Below are 27,456 nucleotides of genomic sequence, written 5' to 3'. Positions count from 1 at the left end.
TTGGGGCCCGTTCTAGATTTAAAAAGTACTCCAGAATTTCTACTGCCAAACGTAAGAGAGAAGCAAGATGATTCGTTTGTGGGGGCAAACGGGCCTATCTACGAGCCATTATTGATACCCAAATCAGTGATAGTGATGACCAGTCATTTCTTGAAAACCATATGCCGAAAGGTGTTTTAATCATGTTAGTGTTTAATTGTAATTGGATTTTACTTAGAAATGCTCGCTAAGATTGACATTCTCAAGGTTTCAAATTCAAGTTGGAAAGATTGTAACTTTACCATTTGCATACCATCTCTCTCTTTATAGATCTCATCAAGCATGTTCTAGGCTGCCTTCTACCTTTTATGATGTTTTTTCATATTCAGTTCCTTGTGCAATATGCTTTTCTCCACTGCTACGTGATGTAATGATCAATCAATTTGCCAAGTCATATTGAAGATTGTTGATATGAAAAAAAACTTACACAAAAAAAAAGATTAAAGATTTGAAGACTAGATACCAATCATTAGAAAAATCTCATGAACTCTACTATATAAGTAAATAACCAACCAAATTCCAATTATTAAGCATAAGTATGTAATGGAGCTTTAGGGCATGAAATATTTCTAAAACCACATTTTATCAATGCATATAAACGATTTATATTGCTAAAACCCTTAGTCTAGCCTTGAACGATCATTTAGAATACAGTCTGATAGAACTTATAAAGTGTGATTGATTATTGATTTAGGCATGATCAATCATATAAAATATTGCCAGTAAAGGTTATAAAGCATGATCGATCATCCTCTATAGCATGATCGGTCAAACAAAACATTGCATATCCAGTTCTATAAAGCATAATCAATGAATTGAATACCTGGATCGGTTAACAGGCTTGGGGAACTTAAAAAAATATAGTTGTTATGTATGGTTGATTGATTATACTTTTTGGTTAATTGGTCAACACTTTGTGCAACTTTTTTAAAGGACAAAAAAATGGCTAGTTTGGTTGAGTAACTTATAAATAATCTCTTGAACTCATAGAGGATAATTAAGTGAACTTATATTGCCATACCAAACTTCTAGAAAAAAATTTGTACTTCAAAGTCTGATTTTTACTCTTTTGAAGAGCAAAACTCCAAATTTGCCTAAATTTTCAATTTCTTTTTATATTTTTTGCATTAAAAGTTCCATCAAGCCCCATACACTTCATTTCACGTGCTTTGGATCTTACTAGAAGGGTTATCCCTCGAAAAGAAAGTTGTAAGTTTGATTTTATTCTTTTATATTAATTTTCTTTGATAGAAGTTCTCTAATACTTTAAAGATAGAAGAATTGGCATTCTGGAGCTTGGAATTTAGAAAGGGAATGCCAACTAGAGCCGAAACCTAATTTGTATTAAAGCTCTTGGCGAGAGATTAAATGTTGTAATTGGGAATTACATTTGGCTTGAAAAGAGTTTGAATATCTTTATATATATCCGCTAATAAAACATATTAGTGAAAGTTTTCCAAACAATAGCTCTTGGGTGGTGATTACCACAAGTAGAACATTGATAATAAAATAATTTTGCCTCTTTGTGGTTGTGTGCATGTGTTTTTATTTTATTTATCTATTTGGTTTCGATTGGACCACAAGAACTTAACTTTTATTTTATAGAATCTAAACTCACCCCTCTCTTAGTGTCAAATGAAAGGGGGAGAGATCCAGGGAGGTGCTTCAACCCTCTCACCTCCATGCCTCCAAAAGTGAAGAGAAAATTATTTTTCGTTGTTTGGCAACATAAAATCATTATGAGAAAAAAAAAGAAACAAGAAAATCAAATTAATAAATTTTCTCTCATGAAATTTAGAGAGAAAAGAAAAGAAATCAAAACTAGAGAGAAAATAAGTTTTATAGATCATACAAACTCAGCATATAAAAAGTAGAGAGTTTCACTAAGCTTACGAACAAGTGAGGATCTTCTTTAACAATTCAAAACCCATTGCCCACAGGTAGCTTTAGCAAGCCGATAACTTTGGAAGCATTAGGTTTCCAAACTAAGCTATGAGGATGCCATGACATTGTCATGCTCCATTACAAAAACAATAAATGTCTCAGCTCCTTGGCAACAAATTGGAGAGGGAAGGGACCCCTTGGCTTCTCATTTCTTCTTGGGCTCGCTTGATTTCTTCAGGATCTGATAGAGAAAAAGAAACAGATTACTCTCAGGTTATCTAATATGACTTGTAAAACGTTTCCAGTCTCAAAAAACTGGAACCGACTCAGAGAGGCAAATAGTGAAAAAAGAACATGAACCTAAACAAAGGAATTAAAATAGCAAATAAGTAGAACATAAAAAGAGAAGCGGAAGAAACAAATTTAAAGCCATGAGGTAGAGAGAGAACGGCAGAACTGGTCAACTAAAGCAATCTCTTTTAAGAAAGACTGAAGAGGCAGTTGTCGTCCAGGTGGGTGAACATCTGCCACACCCACTTAAAACCTATCATGGATGTGCTCAGTTAACTTTTGGAAGATGAACTCAAAGTCTAGAGAGTATATACCCATGTTCTCCATCAGCTTTGGCATGAGGAACACCACAATCAACATGAAACCCATCATCAGACCCATAGGACTCTTCAGAAGAGCCATTGGGGAGAATGGTTCCCTTTTCTGCGAAATAAGACAACAAAGAAAGAGAAAATGTGGATCCAAAAGAAAGTTAATGAAATAATATTGTTGACAAGAACAGTACATAGAGGCTAGCACTTAGTATTTGACTCACATCATAATATTGCTCTTCTCTCAGAGGCTCTAATACCAGCTCAGACAGTGTTCTTCTGTTCTCTGTTAAGGCTGCCTGAACCTTACCAGGATTTCTAGCACTCACATCTACCCGTACCTGTACGAATGATAGACACAAGGATTATCAGAATACGAAAGTGAAATCAATCTTAAAAAAAACTAAAACTAGAAATAGCCATGAAATTAATCTCACCGGAGAAAAGAAGTACCCTACTGCGGCAACTTCAATCAAATGAGTTCCAGCCGGAACATTGTGGCTTTAACAGGGTTAAGGAAAATCAGACACATTGACTACAGCACCATATTTTCAAAAGAAAACCTTCTGCTGGACGCAAATTGAAGCCCAATTGAGGGCACAAGCAGGTAGAAACAGGAAAAATAAAAGCATAAATTGTTCACAAATGATTGCACTTGATCAAGATATTTGAATCCAATCAGACCAATGACAAGCAAAACCTAGGATTATCTTTTATTTTTTGATAACTGACCTAGCGATCACCTTGCATTCTGTAAAATTCTCTCTCCTCTAAGTTATTCTTCTAAACAAGTAAAAGCCTCCAAGTTTTTCTTGAAGATGGCAAAAAAAGATTCATTAAGAAGGAAACAAGGAGATACATCTGAAATATATACATCTGAAAAAAGAGGGTCACGTGAAAATGTCTCCAACAACAAAGAGAGGCCACTTGTTGGAGAACCCATTCCACATCAAGGGAATCAACCTATTAATTGACCCCATGGTGCGTGTGAAGCCATAAATTACCAACCAGGGAGACAATTTCCATGATCTCATCAAAGTAATAAAGAAGGCTTGAGGAAGGGTGAGTGGCTGGAAATGAAACTAAGCACCACCAACAAGCTGTCTTCAACCATAAGTGATGAAGAACAAATGGAAGAGGCTCAACACCTGAACACGGAACACACAGTTCACCTGAATAGAGTTTGCACAATTTGATCATCCCCATGTACTCACAAATAGCACCTCCACCACCAGCTGGATCCAAATCTCTAGAGCTTCCTTCAAATTTAATTTCAACCACCCCTCATCTAGCGAGGTCCAGTAATGGGCCTTGCCAAGGTGAGTGAGAAGAAACAACCACTGATCTCCAGTTGTCTTAAATAATTGCACTGGGGAAGTAATGGAATTCAAGTAAGTTAACTGTCCAGAAAAGAATGTGGGGAAGGTTTTTCCAAAGATCCCAGCAATGGTACTGGAGCTTTTGTATAAATGTTATGGAAGTTTCCTTCCTCCCAAATGGACCAGGAAGATCTCCCCATAGTTGGGTGCAAACCAATTGCAGAACTGTTGGAATGGCAACAATGAAGGTTGCAGGAAAGCAATAGCAGATATAAGTGATATATAGATTGCATTCTCAGCATCAGCACAAAGATTGCAGAGCCTGTCATCAATTTAGCTGATAACTGTTATGAATTTTACCCTTAATAGCAGACAAAGAAAGTGGATGTTTTCAAGAAAGGCAGGATTTCCTAAAAAGGGTACAAAGCATAGGAGGACAAAGTGGAATTACCAGAGACACTTCCATTCCAGACCAGTTGTTCTTCACATTGGCCACTAAGACAACTCATTGATAGCTAAGATCTCCACATCATTAAGATCATGATGGGGTAAAAATTCCAATTGACCAAGTTCAAGCCAAGAGTTTGATATGGGCCAGTTTCAACAGAGAGCGGAAGGTCACTGCTACTATTTCTACTTCTGTTTTTTTGCAAGAGGCGAATTTCATTCAAAGCTGAAGCAAGAGAGCAAATTACAGATTAAGGAGGTCCAGTCACAATGAGAGTTGGGAGAAATACTCCCAGCTACTACTGTTACATAGCACAAATAATTAAGAAAAAAGTATAATGTAACGAGCAAGAAGCTCAATAGTAACACTATCCAGCACAGATGAATAAACATGTGTTTCAACCTTCATATTGAAAACCAGAAAGCACTTAAGAAGTGCAAGTGTTTGCAGATTATCCAATACTAGCCCTAAGAAGAGAAGACCACTAATCAAATCATATGTTTATATCGATTAGAAAATGGATAAGACAAGCCTTGTAACCAGAGATATATGCATGCAGTATGTGATGCCAATGAAAAAACAAGGAGAAACATTTGAGAGATCTCATGAGATCGCCAAATTGATTTTTCTCTTTGAAAACTCATATTGAATATTATGAAAACTGTAATTTTTTTTATTTCTTAATTTTGAATTCTCATCAGCTCTTGCTTTGAAGTAGACACCCAAAATTTTGCTGCAAAAAATCAGTTTTTTCCCTTCCCAACATGAAATTACAAGTGAGAAAGGCTTCCCAGTCAAAAGTTCAAACTTTAGAGTAGAAAGGCCCAATCCAAGTTCTTATACAAGGTTGTGGACTGTACAACTATCTGTGTAGGACTATTCTCAATGCACCCCACTAATGTCTAGGCACTCTTTGTGGCATGTAAGATACCATGAAGAAAAAGATACAACTCAAAACTTCAAGCTTAGAGTAGAGAGGCCCAACATAAATTCTTATGCTAGTTTGTCTCATTGTGATACTATTCTCAAGGATACAACATAAAGAGCACATGGACATTTGTAGAGACAATTAGCATGCCTCTATTAGGTTGCCATCCGATACCGTTAGATTGGGTCAAGGTTCACAAACACCCAAACCATAGCAAACCTGAGTTGCAAAGCTAACAACTGTCTTCCAAAGGAAGAGAAACCTTTGTATGAACTATAGCATAGCTTAATACTTGTTACTACCTTTTTCTTCCTGATTGAAAGAAATGTTTGTACTACAAAATGTACAACATTTGGAGATCCTCATGAGATTTTTAAATTGAAGAAAGATATCACGATGCCATAGGCGACAAAGTAACATGACATTAGATTGACTAGGTCAATTGAAGGAAAAAAGAAAAAAACCAAAATATCCAAGAGCTCAATGACAGAAACACAAAACAAAGTTCTAATTAATAATTAAAAGCATCCGCTACATGATTGAATCTAATTAAGCTAGTCAGGTAAAAATTCCAATTATAGAAAAGGGTTAGTAAATAAGTATATAGCATAATTTCTTCAGGAAAGCAAGACAATCACAATTCACTAGGCATAAACAATGGAGAGATATGTCATGCTCAAAAGCAGAGTATCGAAATGGAAAGGATACAAAGAAAAATAACCATCAGGCCTAATAAAAGTAACCCTTTGGCCACCATTAAGTATGATTTTTGTATTTGTTGATTTCCCAGGAAGACTAAGGCCTTTTGCTCCCATAGCTGCAAAAGCAAGCAGTAAGTTTAAAATATACAACCACACTTGAAGTGGACCAAAAAACATAAACTGCTCTCCAAAAAGAGGAGTTATAGAAGCATAAGCATCAGCAAAAAAAAAAAGAAGAAGAAGAAGAAATATAAACATCAAGCACGAGTTTGTCAATGAAATCATAATCAAGTTCTCCAAAACTATTAATCTCCCATATCTAGAAAGTTACCTACAGTCCTAGACAATAAATATGAGAAGTTCCAAATTAAAAGGTGCAAGGAGGGAAAATAGTAGTAAGCAAAGTTTAACTCTCCATCTAGGCTAAGAAGGATACATGTAGGGACACATACAGGCCTGTAAGCACACCTACATTTGAAAAGTAGGGATGGAGCAAGACAAGAAACCTAAGCGGGTTCAGGGTGGGGATAGTTTTTCCTGACCTCAACCCCAAGGTTTCATTATTATATTAACTTTCATATAGTTTAAAAAAATACAAAGCTTTTCATATAGAAAAAATATATATTCTGAATTTCTACAAGGGTATTTGAGGAAAAGAAATTTTTTGTTAAAAAATCATATACCATTAAAAGAAGATAAACTAACTCAATAAGGGTGCTTTTGGGAAGAAGGTTGGAGTGGGCATGAGCCAAGGAAGTGCAAACGGGGTTGGGTCTCCCAACCCTGTCAAAAAAATTTCACAGGGATAGGTTTCATGTTGGCTCAAGTTTCACGTTGGTTCAAGAAGCGAGGTTGGGTTTTCAAAAATCGCTGGGACCCAACCTGATTGCATCCCTAGACATACGCATGATCTTCTATAACGAGACACCCAGGACTGTTATGCACATAACTGAACTTGTCGGCTTGTCCTCATTTTGAGTTTTAGGTTGAAGATGCCAAGTCTCACGCACTAAAGTATGCAAGAAGGAATAACATACAAAAGATTATTTGATTGTTACAGTATCGCACATGAATCCTCATAATGAATCATATCAATTAGATATATTTGATGTTTTTTAAGAATCAGTCAACAGTATCCTGGACCCACCCAATTTCAGTCACAAACTTTTTCTGTGAAAACCACAGCAACCACATGCTGGTGGCACCCAATCAGTGTTGTGCTCATGCTCAAAGACACCTGTAATCAAATTACTTACTAACTGGTATGTCAATTTGGCTGTCTTGAACTGAGAGCATCTGTATATCCTTTCATCTTCTGTCTTGTACGAACAAGATCTAAATCCAAATCCAACTTCCCATCACAAATGATGCAAAACAGTTAAACATCTGGCACTTGAAGGAAGCAGGGGGAAGTGGATATTACCATGAATGACAATATATAGGCATAATTGTAACTGATTCCGACTCTACTAACCAGTACTAATTTCATGTAAGATCACAAAGTCTGACACCCCCAGTTGGGTATGCTCCATATCAATTAAGCCAAGCACAGATAAAGGAGAAACGCCTTAACAGTTAAAATTAATTTAATGAAGAAGAAGTTCCTGATTTTAAGCTTTGTCCAATCCAGAAACAACAATCATCTATGCACTTTCCATAGCCAATTTACACCAAACAACTAAACAACTCAAGAAAAATGTAGCCGTTCTTAAACCTCATCTTTCTGGTCTTCTTGATCATAAATCAACATAATTTTCTACCACACATAGTCTAACTGGTCTTTTTTTTTAAATGTTAAAACCCCTTACCCTGGAAAGACTTGAGCCTAGGACCTCAAACTAGAGACCCCCACGTGCCATGATTCTACAGACATGCTGTTCCATATATCCCAGTTAGACTTGAAACCAAGACCTCACACTAGAAACCCTCCTACGTGGTCAAGGTCCAATCCAGATTCATAGCTTATATTGCTGATTGTAAAACAATGTTGTTATTTGTCAAATTTCTCATAACATTTAACCAATTTCTGGCATCAATAATTACTAGATTATATGAACTTATTATTCGGCACCTGTGATTCATGAATGGCCATAATGCTGGTTATACTCCATCCTGATTGACCCATTATTATGAACTATGATCCACACTTATGTATCCTCTGCTCATCTTCAAAATCCTTCATGTACTACTCCAGTTCATCAACCTCCTCTTACATGTACAGGATATAGATATCAACAAGTTGAATAGTTTCATATATGATCTGCACCTTCAGATATAGACGAAATCTTCATGTACAAAATCAATCAGAAAAAGTAGCAAAGTGTGCTAAATGTAGAAGAAATGTTATAATAGATAGAATCATTGTGCTAAAAAAATTTTCTACCAAGTGAGCTTGTAGCAATGAGATTGTTAAATGATGCCTTGTTAATGGTTTCCATATTGCCTTGAAGTATACAACAAAATCCTTCCGATAGCAGTATTTGCACTGCACCAATAAAGCTTGCAGCACTTAGGTGTGAGACATCAGTTCGACCAACATATTTGGTTACTGAACTTCACCAACTGATGACAATTGCAGACATTAGCTCCACAACAGTTAATTGCAGTGAACCTTAGGTGTAACTGACCACTTTATCATTTTCATGAATCACTGAATCATATATCTGGCACTTAAATTGTCAATATTATTATCAGTAAGAGCATCATGAACAACCAGATTCAACAATGAAACCCAAGCACATGTATAAAGGCCAGCTTTACACATTTCATTAGTTCCAATATGATGGCCAAGCAGATAAATGCTTCCACTTTCACTTTTCTAGTGAAGTTCCAAGAACTGAAATTCTCAAGTCCCACTTTCATGTTTAGATGTTAAGTATTATACACAAGTAGTTCGCATTATCCTGATCTAGAAGTGACTTCTTACCATTTTTATTCCTAGGTAGATCTAAATACACACGGAGTAGTTATTTGACTCATTTGTATTTGCAATTTCAGTGATTAAGCTAGAAGACGATAGTTTGGCTGTCTATTTTCGTGCAACAAGACGAATGCAGGTGCAACTAGTTCAAATCAAATTTTGCCTTCAGAGGAATGCCCATCATAACCCCAACATGTTAAACAATTAATCAACTAACCACCGGAGCGCACCATGATACAACCGATAAATTTGCTGGGGATCAAGTGGAATTCATTTTTATTAGAAAACTTGCCTTAGAACAACAAGAAACTAAATAAAATTTTTTTTAATGGAATAGAAGAAAACGGCGTACCTTCGACCTTGATCCGACCATTGATAGTGTAACCTTCTCCATTCCTGGAACACTAAAGGAACGTGAACAATCTAATCGTGTTTTGAAACCCTAATTCCAGGAGAAACAATTTTTTTTTTTTAAATAGGGAGAAGCAATTAAATTAAAGCCAAGTGAAGCGGCATGAACGACAACACACCCCGAGGAGATAGCAATGGCTGATGGAAGAAAACAAAAGCAGAATTGCAGGAACAGCAGTGAGTGTAGAAGCGCCATCGATTTCTCCATCCTAGGCAACATCTTGAAGAGAACGGACGGGGCGCTTGGGAGGTCCACTGTTTTACCCGTTGGCAAACAATTAAGAGAATAATAGAGAACACCAATACTGCGGGCTGCGGGTCGCTGGCTTCCCAAAGCACGGGCACGGTGTTCTACAGTTATGGCAAGTTCAGTGGCCTACCTAGGCATATATTGAGCGAAGGGAAGATTGGGCAGCCGGCACATCAAACTTGTCGCACCAATTTTATTTATTTTTTAAATTTTGTTTTATTTACAAATCTATTATTTATTTTATTATAAATATTAATATGAGTGCATGGATAATTAAGAATTTTAAAATAAGAAAATTAATATTTAAGTCATTAAACTAAAAATTAATTAAATTAAAATTAAAACCGGATACACCTAAGCTTAGATGAATAAGAAAAAAATGTTTTTAGTCATTTTTACATATAGAATAAGAAAAAAATGTTTTTAGTCATTAGATTCAAATTTGATGATTAAATCAAAAATTGGTTGTAGTTGATTGATAGAACCCTTAATTTCACTTTTTTTTTTTTTTTTTTAGCCTAAGTATAAAGAAAGAATAAAAAGAGGAAGATTTAGAAGACTAGAAGCAGAGAGAAGGGTAAATCAATAGGAAAAGAGAAAATAAGAGAAGGAAAGAAAAAGACAGAAAGAAAGAGGCTTGCGAGGAGAGAAAAATAGGGAAGAGAGGTAGAAAGAGAGCGAGCTCGGGTGGAGAGAGGAGAATAGAGAAGGGAGAGAAAGAAGGTGATAGGTAGGGGTGGCATCGAGCCTACCCAAGCCATAACCTACCTATATTTGTGCCGAGTTTGATTTAAATATTTCGAACTTGAGCTCGAGCCGACCCTAGCCTCGAGCCTAATAATTTTAATCGAGTTCAAGCTCGAGCTGTAGCCAAGTTCGAGCTTAACCTACATTTAATACTCTACATAAAATATATGTCAAATAAATTATATATAAAATTATGCATACATTTTTAAAAAATAATGATAGGGGAATTCAAGATTGAATTTCAATAATGGATTAGAATGCACCAATATTAATCTTTTTACTCCAAATGTTGTCTAGATTATTTTGTAATCTTTGAATCTGGCCATAAATTTACTATGGCCTTTTTAGTGCCCCTAGTTGAAAAATTATATTATAGGAAAAACTAGAAATATTTTTCCTACGATACATATTTCCAAAAAAAAAATTTAAATAAAATCCTATTACTATTAGTGACTTATTATAAAATTACAAAAAATATTTTAAAATTTTCTTAGGAAAGTTAAATGGACCTCTTATTACCTCTTCTAGGGAAATAAATAAAAATTAATAATCAATCAAATATATTACTATACTTATCGATAAATTTTTAATCACATAAAATGTCAAACACAAAATTGTTATGAAAATTGCCTCATGCTAAAAGTATTACAGCATCAACAGTCAAATACTTATTCAAAAATTTTCTATACAGTTTTCTATCTCATCTTGGCAGGAAAATCTTACTTAGAAAATTATATGATTTTTTTAATAAGAATTTTCAGTTAGAAAAATGTTTACAAAAAACATGAGTCCCTAGAAACTTATTTCACTTTATGATCTCGTACATGCGAAATCATCTTTGCGAGGGGGGGGGGGGTTCTACAGGTTTTGGTTTTCCGTCGAGACGAAGAACGACGCCGAGGGAAAAGCTTCCAGCGGCGACGGCGAGGAACTTTCGCTGGGGATAACGGTAACGACGAAGGCAGCGGCGACGGAAACAAAGGCAAAGGCAGACAAGGGGGAAGAAATCGAGCGACAACCACAGAAGTTGCGATAGAAAGGCAGAAGGAGGTCGGCGAGGTAGTTGTCTACGACAACAGAGGCGACCATAGCAACTGCCGGAGGGGCTCGACGGTGACGAGGGGAGGAAGAATTTTTTCCCCCTCGCTCTCGCTCCCGTTCCGCTCGGCACTCCGGTCCCGAATCCCGTGCCGCTCGTGAGCTTTCAAGCCGAACCTTGATTCAGTCAAGCTCGGCTAGTTAATTTAAACAAGTTGATCCCGGATTTCAAACTTGGCTCGAGATTCGGGTATACCGAGCCGGCTCGGTTCGAGCCACCCCTAGTGATAGGGCACGAGTAGAGAGAGAGAAGGGAGAAACAAGAAAAAATAATAATAAGGCTTAGACATCCCTTACCCTAGCCAAGCTTCTTTATTTATATTTTTTTGTTACATCAAATAGGAAACTCCTACTTTAACTAAGATTCGACTTCTAGAGATTCCATTAATTAGGAAATTTAGAACTCCTAATGGGAAACTAAGATTCACACCCTTATTACTAAATACTTCATTGACTACCCTTTTCTTTGACTTTTCTTGATCAAATATCCAAAATACCCTTGGACTGGCAACCCCTACCCTTTTTCTTGCTTGTCCAATTTTTTTTTCCCCTAGTTTATCCCTTATTTGGTCTACATGAGACTAATAATATGACTTCTAACATTCTACTTCCCATAAGACCAACATTGTCCTCAAAGTTAAACTTTGGGGAATGGTTGTAAGGAGTCTTATTCTATAATAACGGTTTGAGGTGACGATTCCTCCTCCTCCTTAAAAAAGATATATTTGAAGTCGTTTGCACTTGTGATCTAGAACAAACTTCTCGTCACAATAAAAGCTTAAACCCTTGCTTCGTCTCTTTTCCATCTCTTTAAGAGAGAAGTACTTGAATAGTCTCTGAAGGAAGCTACCGATAGTTAGGGCAACTACGTTCGCTATTGTGTGGGGGATTGGAGTGGTTGGAAATTAAGTCCTTTGGGTAGAGATTATAGGAGTGACAATTTTTTTTCTTGAATACTTGTATGGTAAATTGCCTCAATAAGAGTTCTCGGATGAAATACTCTCTTCGGCTACCAACTTGAGTTAAAGTCCTCCAGCAAAACTTCCAGCTTGGATGTGTTTCAACCATTGAACTTTGTTTTCAATTCTTTCAAACTCAGCCTGGTGTTCTTGAATCTGATCTATCTGCTTGAGCTTGGCTAAGCACTATAAGAAATTTGACTTTTCTCATGTGATTTTTCGAGGCAAAATTAGTTTCATCGACAAAAGTCACATTTCTTGGCAAAATCAATTTCCCTAAAAAATATACACTTTTTGGGTGAAATTAATTTTTTTTCTTATGTAGCCAAGTGTAAGAAAAGAGTATGTTAGAAGAAAAGAAGAAAGATGACATATTGTAATTTGTGTTTATTTTTAGTTCTTATTTTCAGCCCTTATGTTCAAGGGTATTGTTGGCCCAGGCAAGATTGGGGTAAATTGAAATAATCAAATTTAAAATAACTTGTGTATGATTAAAATAAACATGCTTAAAATCAATTCAAATGAAAGAATAACATGTACACACCACATGGACAAATAATTCTTTTGTTCTCGATGTTCCCCTAATGGTAATCACCGCCCAAAAACCCTTAGGAAAACTCAATTACAAAAGAGATTCTGGCTCTCTTTGGCTACGTGTAGCTCAATACATAACTTTACACAAACCAATCTCCCCAAAAGATTGTTGTTAGATTCTAACTCTAATTATGCAATTCTATCTAGATTAACAAGTTCTAGACGAATATTTTATAATTTTATAAAAATAAAAGAAAAAGTTACACCCTTATTTGGAGAGATGTTCTCCCGGAGAAATTCAAGCTACCTCATCCTATGTATACAAAGATGATCGAAAGAGATTAAGGGTTAAGAGGATCGAAACCGTTCGGATCCCGAAATGTTCCGAAATTGTTTGGATCGGATACAGCGGTAGGGAAGGAAAAAGGGGAAAAAAAAAAAATGGAAAAGAAAGAGCGGCGGAAAAGAGAAAAGTAGACCTGAAGTAAAAGGAAGCAAAAGCCACGGCGGTCTCTCTTCCTTCATCTTCGTCGCTTCTCTGTTACGACGAAGGAAAGTATAACGAACAAATTAAATCGCTGAAGGGAAGTTTGTGAATTTGCTCGCAGAGAGAAAAATGAGCATTTGAGGATAGAAAAAAAATGAAGAAATCGCCTTCACAAGTAAATCGGCTGAATCAAGAAGAAGGAAGATTTGAATAGCCTGATCGTAGAGAAGAACTCCAAGAAATTTCGTTCGATCGATGAAGCTTGTGTTCTACAAATCTAGGGCAAATAGTCCAGATGGATCACCATCGCCAGCGGTTCCCGCCGCAGTCTTGTCCTCATCTGTCGGCCTTCCGATCGGCCCGCGGACCCTATCCCTTCCGATCGCTCCAGCCTTGCCTCAAGTCCAGGCCCCTCGGTCTTACGTCCGTCCGCCGGGATCTCAACGACGCCGTCCCTCGATGCTCCCTCTGCTCCTCCACCGCCGCCTCACGTCTCTACGCCTGCCTCGCATGCGCCGCCGTTTCCTGCTGGGCCCCCAACCTCCACTCCCCTCCACACGCTGCCGCCCACGCTGTCGCCGCAGGCGGCGGCCACGAGATAGCTGTCGACCTCGGCAGAGCCGAGCTCTTCTGCTGCCTCTGTCGGGACCAGGTCTACCACTCAGATTTCGATACAGTCGTCGTCAGGGCCAACCACATCTTTCGGTCTCTCCCTCCACCCACTTCGCATCCCAAGGACACGAAGAAACGCCGAAGGGCGGTGGAGTATCGGCCATGGTCCCCAAACCCGCACGAACGGATGTGCATAGCTCGAGGGTCTAGTCCATTGCCCCCCGATTCCACCTGTGGACTGCGAGGTTTGAACAACCTCGGAAATACGTGTTTTATGAACTCTGTCTTGCAAGCATTGTTGCATACTCCGCCGTTGAGAAATTATTTTTTGAGCGATCGGCACAATCGGTATGATTGTCAGCGCAAAAGAGTGAAAATCACTGCTACTGATAATGCCAAGAGTATGGCTGCAAGACTGTGTCTGGCATGCGACTTGGACGCCATGTTTTCTGCTGTATTTTCAGGGGACAGAAGGCCTTGTAGTCCTGCTAAATTTCTATATAGGTGGGTTTGTTAGGCTATATCTTGATTCCTTGTTCCCTTTTTTCTTTCTTATAAAAGTAATGCTTTTCAGTTAAAGATATGGAGCTTCTGGTTGTCTCCTGATTATACGTGAATATTATTTAAACTTCATACATATTCGAGATGGAAGTTGAAACTTGAAAGGGAATTCTCCTGTTCTTGCAGATCAAACTTGTATTGATATGCAGTTCGATCACCTGCTATTCTCATCTCTCTCAGAATATCTGGAGAATGCCGAACCTTTTATACATAATTATTTAAAAGAAAAAAATTCGTTTGTCAATTTCTTGTCAAAATTCTGTGTTTACCATATTTTTGAGCGTTACTAAAGTTTCATTCTTACTCTACAAGTCTACTTACAGCTTGCGCACCTGATTTGAAATTTGTGAAGACAAGTTGACTTGGCCATGTTTGTGTTTGTGGATTTGATGCAAAAGAGTGAATAGGCTTCATTGGTTGCACTGTCTATAAGAGTTCACTTTTCTTTCGGCCTTTAAATGAGCATTTCTAGATTAACATTATATGCCTTAATCAAATCACACATGTCAATGGTCATGAAGTCTTTCTACACTGAAAATATGCTGCTTCCGAATGGATCTTCAATGGTCATGGAGTCTTTCTACATTATATACTGCTTCTACATGCATCACAACTCCTATAGTACGAATATGTTCAGTTTGCTTTAGAGTACTTAAGTCTTGGGTGATCTTAGATCATCCTGATAACTTCAAAGCTGAGGGTGAGCTCTTTTACTAATGCTACCAAGGATCGTGCTATAGTTTTGCTCTGATACTGAAAATGAATTGGCACTCTGCTCACTTATAGGCATTCCTTATTCATTCACTCCCATGTCATCCGCACCCTCAAACCCTGGTCTTAGCCAATGCAATACCTTCTCCTGTTGGAAATCTCTCCTCCGAACCTAATCCTTTGATTCTTGATCCCTCTTTTCCCAAGAGGTTTGTTACCGTCCCACCTCTTGATTGATTGAATTATCTTCAAAGCAATCCAGACCTCTAGAACCTCGTTCCTCTAATTTTCCAATTGATTAAAAAGTTCTCATATGATAATGTATTTCAGAAATTCCACAACTCTTAACTATGCTCCAATTACAGGCTCTTCATAAACTGCATTATTCAATGTTTATGAAATTTATGCATAACCTTTTGTATTTACAACTTATTGAGCTATTTTTACTCTTACTAGTTCATCTGCAAAAAACTAGTTCTCAAGTAGGTTTTTGGTTCAGATAGTTGTTGTTTTCAATCAGATTTGTGAAATCTGAAATTTGCTTTGGTGCAGTTGGTGGCAACATGCTGCAAACCTAGCTAGCTACGAACAACAAGATGCTCATGAGTTTTTCATTTCAATGCTTGATGGCATCCATGAAAAGGTGGAACAGGAAAAAGGAAAGCCCAAAAGCCAAGGTGATTCTTGCCTACTTAGCTACTGTTGTCTGCTTTACTAGTATTTTCTCTTACACGTGCATATACTTTTAAAATATTTAAATATGTTAAAAGTCATATCTTTTTCTTAGTGATGGTTTGTGTATAGCATGCTTTAGGTAATATGTATATGTGCTGTCATTTGGCGAGTTACATTGGTCTAGAAATCACTGCTATTCTGTTTTAAACTTTTGACAAGCCTATTTGGTTGGCAGCACAGGCAGTGGAGACTGTTGTGTTGCCCACAGAGTATTCTCGGGAATTTTAAGGTCTGATGTCACCTGCACCGTCTGCGGTTTCACATCCACCACATATGACCCATGCGTTGACTTTTCGCTTGACTTGGAACCAAATCATGGCCCTGCGAAGAGCAATACCACAAAACCACATTCTTGCAATGGGGAGACGGAGTCAATGGTGTCAAGCCAAGGTGGCGGTGTATCTACTCTGATGGGATGCTTAGATCGGTTCACAAGGCCTGAGAGGCTGGGGTCTGACCAGAAGCTCTTCTGTCAAAACTGTCAAGTGAGGCAAGAATCCCTAAAACAGTTGTCCATTCGGAAGCTTCCCGTGGTTTCTTGTTTCCATATCAAAAGGTTTGAACACTCTTCCACTAAGAAGATGTCCCGGAAGGTGGATAGGTATTTGCAGTTTCCGTTTTCCTTGGACATGGCACCGTACCTCTCATCTTCTATCTTAAGGGGTAGGTTTGGAAATCGCATCTTCGCATTTGACTGTGATGAGTCAGATTGCCCCACAGAGTCGTCTTCAGAGTTTGAATTATATGCTGTGGTTACTCACACTGGTAGGCTTGATGCAGGCCATTATGTGACCTACCTACGGTTAAATAATGAATGGTACAAATGTGATGATGCCTGGATCACACAAGTAAGTGAAAATATTGTGAGGGCCTCTCAGGGTTATATGATGTTTTACGTGCAGAAGGTACTTCATTATAGTAGGAATGGAAATTAGTGGTCTCTAGATCATCAAAGGAATGACGAAGCATTTGAGTTCTGCTCCACAGGGATAATCAGTGAGGCCAACTTTCATGAGCTCTTTCCAAATTTATTGGTGCTCACAATGAGAAGCTTAAGAAGCTCTCTGAGCCCATGCGTTTGTCTGAGTCGAAATATCATTTCAATTTTGAGGTAATGGGAGCCCAAGTTTTTGAGAGGCACTCCTTCGGCAGATGAAAATTCAATCATGGAAGCTATATGATTTTTCTGTTAAAATGGTAATATTCATTCTTGGAATGCAAGTTCAAGGGTTATCGGCCATTCTTTTTCCCACAGGTCTTCAAAAAGCGGCAACGTCTTCAAGATGTAGTTAGCAGTGCACCAAATTGAACACTGCAGATCAAATCTTCATTATCAAGGTTGAGATTTTTTTTTTTTTTTTTTGTTCTGTTCTTTCCTTATTTAACAAAGAGTTTGATAACTACAGTCAATCCGAAACTTGCAGGAAGTGATAGTGGTCACAAACTATAAGTCAAAAGTAGAGGAGAAATTAAAGAAAAAAGAGAAAGTCGACATCCTTCCACCCCTTGGTTTGTCATAGGGATGCAATTTTGAAGTTTCTTTTGTGATTGCAGATAAGTCAGCTTGGGTTGTTAATGGCAAACCGCAACAGGCTGCATAGGGGAAAAATTCTACCTCACAGTGCTTACAAGTTCGATTATCTCAATATGAAGCTCTCAGCAACCTCTCATTTCATGGATGCATGGAAGATAATTTGTTGGAGTTTACTCAAAAGTTTCTGATTGTTTATGAGAAGCCATTTGACAGAACATTTGCCCAGTGGCCATATGATATTGATTAGTCATTCAACTCTGCTTTGATCCACAACACAATTCTTTATTTTTAATTATTTACTTTGTATTTTTATTTTTATTATTTATAATCATGCAATTTTTTTATTATTTTTACTAAATTATATTTTATAACCCATTATAACATTAATTTTCAATTGCTCATTTTATTAAAATTTTGTGATTAACGTGATAAATAGTAAATAATAAATATTAAAGATTATATTATTATTTTATAAAATAATATTAATTATTATAAAAATATTGTAATATATCAACATTAAATAGAAATTATCAAATATTAAATATCAATAAATATTCAAATTAAATTAACGTACTCGTAGTAAATTAGTATCATATTAAGTTACTTAGTGGTATAGCTTATTAATGTATCTAGGAATATTTAATGTTATCCAAAACCGATATTGATTTTAAAAAATTGGGCTTACTCTTTACTCCTAACTAGTACTTGAAAGAATCTTTTTCCTTCCCTTTCTTCTCCATTAATTTGGAAAACTAGCCTTTTACTCCTACATGATGCCTAAAAGGAAGAAGGAAAAACCCAATTGAAAGAATCTTTTTCCTTCCTTTTTCTCTCCATTAATTTGGAAACCTAAAATACACAGAAAGAATCACCAAAGGTAAAGAATGCAAACATTAAAAGAATGACATGTTCCATATTACCAATCTTTACAGTGCTACAATCCCAATAGTTTTGAAAACCAGTCTGAAAGATTAGCAATTACAAAACCTGCAAATACCTGCAGCATGACAAATAATAAGTGTAAATATTTGCTTAGCATGAATGTCAACAGCTTTCATTCGATGTGGTTACATAGCATGAGTGTATCAAACAGTTTTCAGTAGCCTGTTCATGAGAGTCCACTGCTCCAGGGTAAAACCATGGACTAAACAACACAAAAACTGCAAATTCTATCTTATAGATCCCCTTTCTTCTGAATGAAAACAGGCCTCACAATAAGTGTTTAAAAATCCTCTGCAAACCACTCTTTTCGTGTGCTTCCTCACAATAAATGTTTTTAAATCCTCCTCCCATTGACCGATATGGCTAATAACTTGTGGACATAAAAGCAACTGCTCCTTATCTATGTTGCCCAAATTCTCTCGGCGAGGCAACCAAGGCAATCTAGTAATATCCCTAAGGGTCTGTTTGGAATCCCTAGAAAAGAAAAGAAAATGAGAAATAGAACATTATTATTCACAAAAATAGTTAGTGAAAATGAGATAATGATCAAATTCTCCTTTTCACTGACTATTTTTGGGAATAATAATGGTCAAATTCTCATTTTCTTTTCCATGAGGCTCTAAACAGACCCTAAGGGAATTTCTCATGGTTGTGTGGTTCGCAACACTTATATATAACTATTATCTAAGCTTAACAACTATAAGTTGTCAGATAAGAGCTGTAGAAGTTCTATTCTTAGCTTTGGTAACAAAATATCATTTAACACTTTCTGAAGAGAATGCTACAGAGCACCTCAACTGAAACAACTTATATGCTACCTTTTTGAGTTTTCCAAAATCTTGGGCCTTAACATAAATTCATGTCGCAAAGCTAGTCCAGGTCAACAAGGTTCAAATGTATGGCCAAAATATGACTAAGAATTGATAATCAAGATTGTTGATCTATTAAATTCCTGAAGAGTAGGTGTTGACCTGACTGACTCCAAGCCCCAAATACATGCGGTTGGTGGTGCGTCAATAGCAAATTGTCAATAAGAGAAGTTAGAAATAGAAAAGTTTAACTTTTGAAAATCTTGGACAGATTAGCCATGAAGAATTTCAGTTATAGCATGGATGGACTAAGAAAAAATTGTTGGAAGATGGGCCCAAACCCACACGACCAAGGAAGGCCCACACTTCCAAGTGTGTTAGAAGATGGGCGCAAGCCCATAAGACCAATGAAGGCCCACGCATCCAAGAGAGGTAGAAGATGGGTTCAAACCCATAGACCAAGGAAAAGGCCCACAGGCCGACAAGTGATGACATGATGGTAAATAAAGAGTCATCTCATAACACACTTGGACGTGTGGGCTTCGGCCCATCTTCCAACAAAAACTCCTCAATTTCCAGCTCTTTTAGCAATCATATTCAAATTTTACAATTATATTGGCTTTATGAAAGTTGTAAAAATATCCAATTACACAAATTACAAATTATACTTTGTTTCATCTTTTGATTGAATTTTTATTTCATCTTTTCAAAAGAATAAATTACATTGTTCACATGCATAAAACTTTCAAACATTCTGTACAAAAATGAAAAGTAGCGTTTAGTGACAGCTTATGTGAATTTAACGAAAATGGTCCAGGAAAGACCCCCTAAGTCAGTGATACAGGCACATATATGTATGTCATGATACACTCAATGCTGTGCTATCACACCTCATCTGATAATGTTTAGGTTATACAGATATAAGTTGCAACTAAAGAAGTTGATAACAAAAGCTATCATTAAAAAGAGTGAAAAAAGAAGCTTTTGTACCTGAGCCGAACCAAGTATATAGACAGCAGAATAGTGGCGTCCATGAATCACCATATCAGCAACCATAGCTAGCGGTATGGTGAGGGACATGCCTAATGTGGCTACCAAGGGAGTAGTCCATACAACACACAAAGCCCTATACATGAGCAAACATGCAAGTCACTATTGAATTCAATATTTAAGACAATAGAGTGCAAAGTCCACAAGCTTTTGGTACCAACCAGAAGTAGTCTGAAAGTACACTTCCAACAAATCCATTAGCCAATACAACTTCATCCATTTTAAGTGAACGAGGAATCTTGAACCCAGTTTCAATTCCCAAGGCAGTCAATGGCCACACTGAAAAGCAAATATTTCATCATTCAATCACACTAAAGCTTGCAATAGAAAATGTGATACTTTGGAGAAACTTTGTAAATAGGGATAGGCACCAACCAAGCCACCAAAGAGCAACAAGTGTGAAAAGTCCTATATATCCAAACAATTTCTGCACATCTATCCTTTCTCCTTCTTCCCCCGCAAACTTTTTCAAAAGCACTGCAGCATCATTAATTTCAAATAAACATCAACGGAACTAACATCTAAAAGCAAAACATTTTCTAAATATATGCAAAAACCAAAGATGAATAATGTAGCACAAAACCAGAAATCCGACCAGTGAAAAGACCATATGTCATAGCAGAAAGAAGGCCAAAAAGATCTCCCACGAGAGAACGCTCCCCATTTCTGCACAGGAGAAATACAAATGAATGATACAAGCACATAAACAGATTTACACAAAAAAATAAAATAATTAATGGAATATATAATTTATGAAAAAAAAAGAGAACAAACATGAATGACACTTATTAGAGCAATATACAATCTAGGTAAGTGTTCATGATGCAATCACCTAGACACAACCCTATAATTATGGATTCTATAATTTATTCTTTTTCAATTACTTAAAGATTTTCCTCACCTAGAGATGGCAGCAGTTAAACAGGGAACCCAACCCATCCCACACCACCCTACTCCATGCAGGGATGGCATCCTACTCTTATCCTGTGGGCTGGGAAAGGTTATCCAAAAACACACAGCAAGGTTTCAAGGCGGAGGTAGCTTTTGATAACTCCGTTTGTGTGAATGGATCCCTCCCAACAGAAAAGAAGAAATGGGGAAGAGCCCACCTACCCCTTTACCTTCCTCTCCAAGGTGCAAGAGAGAACATTTGCACCCTTGTTCTCCCTCCGTGTTTGTTTTACTATGCTTGTGCAAAGAGAAGGCTTCACCTACATGAGAAAAGAAGTTCCTCCTCCATGCTCATGCAAAGAGGAGCTCTTGGAGAGAGGTGTTGAGGAAGCTCTTCTCCCACCTTTTCTGGAAGGAACCTCTCTTCTATGCGCATGCTCTTCTCTTCATTAGCAAAGAAGTAGAAAGGAAGGCCTCTTTGCTCCACTCTTCAGGTTCGGGTGGGGATGAGCAAGGGGCAGGGCAATGATGGGAATGTGAAGCAATGTCAGGTTTTTGAGGACCCACCTCGATCTCACCCATTGCCATCATTAGCCTAGTAAACAATTTAAGCAAATATCTTGTTCATGGTTGTTTTATTCGCTCAGAGACTTCGCATCTGATCAGGTCCAGCACAAGATCTTTCAAGAATCTGCCCGTAGCCATCCCTAGCCCACTACATAGATCACACAAACATCTTGTGCATGGTTGTTTAATTCATTAAGAGAACTTGCATTTGAACAGGACCAATACGAGTTGGAGTTATCAAGAACCTTCCCTATAGTCACCTTATTGCAATCTCAAGCCCACTATATAGTTTAGGCAAATATCTTGTTCAGGGTTGTCTGTTCGCGAAGGTACCTCACATCTGACTAAGTCCAAGACGAGTAAGAGGGATTGGCTCGGATCCAAGACAATCAAGTCTCAATGCAATACAGATGTTCATAGTTATCAATATACTCATATTAGAGACATTAATCTATTGGGAGGTTTGCACATTTAAAAAATAAAAAACTTGATGAACAATTATATAATGCCATCATAAAATTTCCCCATCTAAATAAACTAAAACTAAGGTTTTAGTACACGTCTCATCGTCAGCATATATCTTCCCCAAACATTTTTATATGTTACAATGTGCAAGATTATAAAAATATTATTGAAAAAATTCAAAGGATGTTCAAGTAAACCAAGCATCAATCCGGTAAACTTAGCCCCTACTAAATGACTTAAACTTAAGTATTAGAGCCAGTAGACTTGGTTACAGCTTCAATTATACGTAAACTATATGGATTGAAGCAAAGATTGCATATGCACATTTTACTTTTCTTAAAATTAGACTTATATATTTGATAAATGTAGCAAAGATCTAGGTAAGGTTTATTTTTTAATTTTTCTATTATATTTATAGTTTCAAAAAAAAATTTAATGATGTTTAGCATCTGATCCAAGACATTCCAGTTTTGTGTATCTTAATACAGTACCTAAGATTGGTTTGAACATATCTGATCATGGTTTGGATAAAACTGGTCTTGGTTGGCATGTATCCCTCACAATCTCCATTAAGTTTTACAAGCAAAGCTACCTTCAAACAATTGAGACAAAGATCCTTGTCCACATAGAATATGGATACGCTATATACAAATCATCTAACGGATACTTAGAGAGCTATCTGGATGCAGGGACTATGGTTTTTTCACCTACTGGGCCGCTTTATCTCACAAAATTAAAGATGAAGAAGTACAGATGATCCAACTTACCATATAAACAAGGAGTGAATTTAAAGAGACTTGAAAAGTTGGAGAAGTTCACAACCATTGACCATCTAATACAAGCAGCAGTTATGGAGCTACAAAGTTATGCTGTACATTTCTCCTACAATGTTTATTGTCTCTTTTCTGCCTTCAAATAAATTTTCTCACTTCTCAAAAAAAAAAAAAAAAAAAGGTTCACTGCCTTTCTATTTAGCACATGTAAATTTCTCCCTCTTCTTTCTTAAAATTAACTCACCTTAAACACTACTCACGTTGTTTACAACAAAAGATAAAAGCTTTTTAATCATTTAGAGGAAAGAAGCGACTGCATTAATCATTTCCAGAGAAAAAAAAAGAAGGGATATCCACCCAACCAAATAATGCATTTTAAAAAGGTCAGTCATGTGAGAAAGAAAAATACCCAGATGAATTTAGTTCTGACTCATCAGTAGCCCAAGTCTTCCCAAGAGTTGTCATGACAACACCAGCCATGCTGACAAAAACAGCTAGAACTTTTGCTATGTTTAGAGAGTCTTGTCCCAGCAAAACCCCAATAAAAAGAGTGAAGAGCCCAGAAGTTGAAGACAACACAGTAGTGCTAGCAACGCTTGTGCGTGCAAGTGCGGCATTTGATAAATACTGCAATTATGCCAAAAAATCAAAACAAATTAGAACTCAAATCCTGTGTTTCAAGGATGAAAAATGCAATGGCATAAACAGGTCTATCAAACTTAAAAACTATTCTTAGGAGAAACAAGGTCTACACTTACTAACATATTATAAAATATTAAAGGCCTTGCCCCACCCCTACAGAAAATGAAAAAGTAATGCCTATGTTGAACATTGAATCCAAGTCCATCATAAAATCATCACTACCCACCAAAGTTAAGAAGTCTTTTTTCACAACTTATCTGTATGGGATTATTCGTATCTGCACTCCTCCTACGTCCAAACTTATACAAACGGAAAACGGGCCTGAGATGTCGACAACACAAAAGGGGTACTAAATGAGTATAACAAGGCAAACATCCTACTTTGATACCATGTTAAAATTGGGTCCCAGTCCAGCCCCAAAATCATGACTAGCCGAAAGATTTTTATTCTTAACTCTTATCTAAGTGGAGCAATTTTCACTACTAGCCTGTTTTTGTAAGAAGCATTTTTTATTTTATTTTTACCTAAGAAACAACAAATGAAAAACATAAAAGACAAAATTGCTAACTATCTCAGAATGATAAAATAAGAAACATGTTCCGTGAGATGAAATACATCTATTTTTCAACTAATAAAAACAGCAGCATTTTAAAAGCCAATTGCTCAATTATTTAACACATGTGACTTAAACTCTTCCTCAAGCAGGGATATCTGCAAGTCTTTAAACTTTCACAAGTAAGTTCAAGTAAAATACTAATTTCAGCTTACAAGAAATCAAATAGGTGTACAAATAAAAAAAATAAAATTTACATGTGACCATTGAACCAAAGGCCCAAGTCCATACCAAATAGAATAAACCCAAAGAAAATTTGAAACACACATATCATGAGGTTCTGAGTAGCCATTTGTTTTTATATTTTAAGATTCGGGATCCGATTCGGGATCCTTTTTGCGGATCAAATCCAGTAAATTGGAACTTTTGAAAGTACAAAAAATAGTAGAGAAAGAATAATGTAAACAAAATCATAGCTCACCTCTGTTACAAACCAAATAGGAGCAATATAAAATCCATATTTAGCTATCTCCCTTGCAGAAAGTTCCTTGTTTGGTTTCATCAAGTCCAAATCTTTAGAAATAAAGGGCCTTGCCTCCTCTTGAGCAGAGAGATCTGATTCACTGTCTTTTCTATTTAAGGAGGCATGCATTTCCATTTCCAAGACTTTTTGCGTTCCATTAAATTTTAGCGGAGAATTAAGTACAGAGGACTTATCATCAGTTTCTGCATTTTTACCACCTTTAGAAGAGTGTTTTCTCAACGAGCTACATAACCAGTCCTTAATGAATGCTATAGGAAGATAAACTACCATAAGAGAGGCTCCTAAATAAGTGACTGCAAATGGCTGCTTGTAGTCTGTAAATATACCCTGTATGAAGAACATCAAAAGTTCATGGTTAAAACATGGGCCAGAGATCTAAACAATTTCATATTTATTTTTAACACAAAAATACAAATCAGAGGTTCTCACTAGAATCAAAATCTGGCAAAAATAAATAAAACACTTAAAGTCCATAAAGCTGACTTGATTGGAAGATTTACCCAATCCAAGCAAGCATTCTGTTCAAAGTAATCGATACAATAATTTATACATTAGCCAGAAAAAAAAGATCACTATTTGTGCTGAAAAGGTACATGTAGTAGATATTATCAGTGTGGCATCATTTGCATCACATTTAGCAGCACTTTATAATCAGTGAACTTTATTGGTATCACTATAGAAACTAATGAACAATGTATGGATAATAGAAAAGGGAATATCTAAGAATCATGAGATACCAACCTATACTGATAATCTGCAGACGGATGGAATCCCTTCACTATGGAAGGCCATTAAGGTCAAGAAACCACGTAAAAGGGACTTTTTCTTCTTCGATTTTTTAGCCAAGCCATTCATCTCAAAGGTCAGACTTTGGTCTTCATATCTTTGAAAGTAGGAACTTTTATTAAAGTCAAAGGCCAACAAAATGGAGTTTACAACAAGATGTTGAGAAACATCCACCTTTAGCAAAATGGTCAGCCATAGCATTAGTAAAAGGTAGTTCTTTGATTTACATATCCATCACAATAAACATGTGGGCAGTTACATTCACATTAATATTTTGGATGTCCTTTCTAAAGGAAATGACATCACAGAGTAAAAAATCAAAAGCAATATTCTTATGGGAAGTTAGCAGGTAAGAAGAGTTTGGCCATCTACCATACAGACATATTTGAATCACATCTTTGTGTCCTTATCAACTGTCCTCAGGAAAGAAGGAACATGTTTTTATAGAGCTATAGTGAAAGTGACTCACACGGTCACTCCCTGTATATAGTTTCAGAAAGCAAACTTCACTGCAAATACAATTTCAACAATGAAAAAGACCCATCATAGTGGCAGCAATTTCAATGCTTAAAAATTGATGTTGTTCATTTGTTTAGATTGAAAACACACAAGAGCTAAGGTGGGTATACCCCCCACAGACTAGATTTTTCAGTTTTCTTAATTTTTCATAACATTTACTGAAAGAAGACATAAAACATTTCTCTCGCTTACAATGTTGGCAATCTTCTAACATACAGCAACATAAGGGAGAGAACATAAGCCAGGGTCTAACCAGCTAGCTCAAGGATAGACCACTTTTAGGTTGCATATCCTTCTGAATTCAATGGATTTTTAATGATTCTAACTAACAAGATTATGGCGAGTTCAGTTTAAAAATAATCCAGAAAATGATAAAAGAAGAAATAACTTCCTTTTATTGGTTAATTGTCTCATGGCTCCATACCAACTTTGAGGAAAAAAAAATGCCAACTTCAAAGAATATAAGCTATTGACCTAAAATAGAACACAGCCAGTTAAACATTCAATCTAGTTAGAAACTTGTTTCTCGAATTTAGGTGCAGGAGAAAAATCAACCAATGGTTCAAGAGTAGTCGTCCTGTGAGCGTCTGGTAAACAAAACAAGGCAAAAGAAAAACAACCGAATGAAAACATAAATAGAAAATTATAAATAAATTCAAAACCGAGAAGCGACACCGGAAGTGACAGCAAGCAGCATTCCACGAATGCAAATTTCAGCGAAAAAATGTAATCAATACCAAACCGAAATTCTCATTAAAAGACTTCAGCAATGGGTCAAGCAAATTTTCACCCAAAAAGAAAAAAATATACAGATCAAGGAGAGGAGCATGACTTAAGACTCACCTGCGTGACCTCCGCAGAGGAGACCCATATGATGACAACAGCAATAATTAGGAACAGTCCAGCTTTATATCTCCAACCCATGACAACCCAAGACTACAATGAAGATAGATAAACAAAGAGAGAGAAATCAAAAATAGAGGATCTCACTCAGATCTCTATCCAACTTGATTCCCATGTTGGCCAATTCGCAGCTAAAGAGAGGAAGCGCGAGGCAGAGACGGTAGTTCTGGTCACCTTCTCTCTTGTCTTATTTTGGGCGTATCAGAGAAGGGGAAATCGCCGAAAGGACGCCATTGGAGAGAGGAAGAAAACGTCGGTCATAAGGTAGTGGGGTTAAGACATCTACAACTATAATCAACTATTTCATCACGATACTCTTTAATTATCAGTATCTTATTATTGATCTGGACAAACACCTATGGCAAGCTCCTACCATGAGACTCTTCATCAAAGCCAGTCCCAGCGCTCCCTATGGCCCGATCTTCAAATCGTAACGGCTCCACATCTACACAGTCAGGATTGGCGTATCAAGATTAGAAGAAAATTACTGCTTTATTTATAAGAACTAAATGAAATCACCTAAAATCAATGA

General features: G+C 36.8%; 3 protein-coding genes across 3 annotated transcripts; 1 reads left to right on the top strand and 2 right to left on the bottom strand.

Moving 5' to 3' along the window:
• Positions 1–1,861: 1,861 nt before the first annotated feature.
• Positions 1,862–9,598, bottom strand: LOC137936771 (ER membrane protein complex subunit 7 homolog). The gene is made up of 7 exons (XM_068781639.1): positions 9,372–9,598; positions 9,194–9,237; positions 5,929–6,037; positions 2,963–3,026; positions 2,750–2,866; positions 2,529–2,637; positions 1,862–2,164 (listed from the first exon to the last, which is right to left on the bottom strand). The coding sequence occupies exons 1-7, from the start codon at positions 9,470–9,472 to the stop codon at positions 2,082–2,084; spliced, it is 627 nt and encodes a 208-aa protein (XP_068637740.1). The 5' UTR covers positions 9,473–9,598; the 3' UTR covers positions 1,862–2,081.
• Positions 9,599–13,319: 3,721 nt separating this feature from the next.
• Positions 13,320–17,167, top strand: LOC137936442 (ubiquitin C-terminal hydrolase 22-like). The gene is made up of 3 exons (XM_068781112.1): positions 13,320–14,443; positions 15,764–15,888; positions 16,127–17,167. Exons 1-3 carry the CDS (start codon positions 13,623–13,625, stop codon positions 16,879–16,881), a joined length of 1,701 nt encoding a protein of 566 aa, XP_068637213.1. The 5' UTR covers positions 13,320–13,622; the 3' UTR covers positions 16,882–17,167.
• Positions 17,168–18,283: 1,116 nt separating this feature from the next.
• Positions 18,284–27,182, bottom strand: LOC137936772 (uncharacterized transporter C405.03c-like). The gene is made up of 8 exons (XM_068781641.1): positions 26,865–27,182; positions 24,654–25,043; positions 23,387–23,604; positions 20,877–20,947; positions 20,657–20,758; positions 20,443–20,560; positions 20,222–20,357; positions 18,284–18,477 (listed from the first exon to the last, which is right to left on the bottom strand). Exons 1-8 carry the CDS (start codon positions 26,943–26,945, stop codon positions 18,415–18,417), a joined length of 1,179 nt encoding a protein of 392 aa, XP_068637742.1. The 5' UTR covers positions 26,946–27,182; the 3' UTR covers positions 18,284–18,414.
• Between the last annotated feature and the right edge of the window lie 274 nt (positions 27,183–27,456).

This window comes from Aristolochia californica, unplaced genomic scaffold (genome assembly GCF_029961685.1).
Source record: "Aristolochia californica isolate CCGP_79_NKW_82.1479 unplaced genomic scaffold, dmAriCali1.0.hap1 SCAF_7, whole genome shotgun sequence".
In the NCBI taxonomy this organism is placed as follows: domain Eukaryota; kingdom Viridiplantae; phylum Streptophyta; class Magnoliopsida; order Piperales; family Aristolochiaceae; genus Aristolochia; species Aristolochia californica.
This window is presented reverse-complemented; position numbering and strand designations above follow the sequence as displayed.

Bases quoted from the DNA above. Each gene is read 5' to 3' on its own strand.
- LOC137936771 (XM_068781639.1), bottom strand. From the start codon at position 9,472: ATGTTGCCTAGGATGGAGAAATCGATGGCGCTTCTACACTCACTGCTG. The intron at 6,038-9,193 runs GTACGCCGTTTT...TTGCTTTTGCAG, and splicing joins TGGTCGGATCAAGGTCGAAG to CTATGGGAGCAAAAGGCCTT. The intron at 2,638-2,749 runs GTGAGTCAAATA...CTTATTTCGCAG, and splicing joins GAGAAGAGCAATATTATGAT to AAAAGGGAACCATTCTCCCC.
- LOC137936772 (XM_068781641.1), bottom strand. From the start codon at position 26,945: ATGGGTTGGAGATATAAAGCTGGACTGTTCCTAATTATTGCTGTTGTC. The intron at 23,605-24,653 runs GTGAGCTATGAT...GCATAATTGCAG, and splicing joins CTATTTGGTTTGTAACAGAG to TATTTATCAAATGCCGCACT. The intron at 18,478-20,221 runs GTACAAAAGCTT...GTCATGCTGCAG, and splicing joins ATATACTTGGTTCGGCTCAG to GTATTTGCAGGTTTTGTAAT.
- LOC137936442 (XM_068781112.1), top strand. From the start codon at position 13,623: ATGGATCACCATCGCCAGCGGTTCCCGCCGCAGTCTTGTCCTCATCTG. The intron at 14,444-15,763 runs GTGGGTTTGTTA...GCTTTGGTGCAG, and splicing joins CCTGCTAAATTTCTATATAG to TTGGTGGCAACATGCTGCAA. The intron at 15,889-16,126 runs GTGATTCTTGCC...TTGGCAGCACAG, and splicing joins AGGAAAGCCCAAAAGCCAAG to GCAGTGGAGACTGTTGTGTT.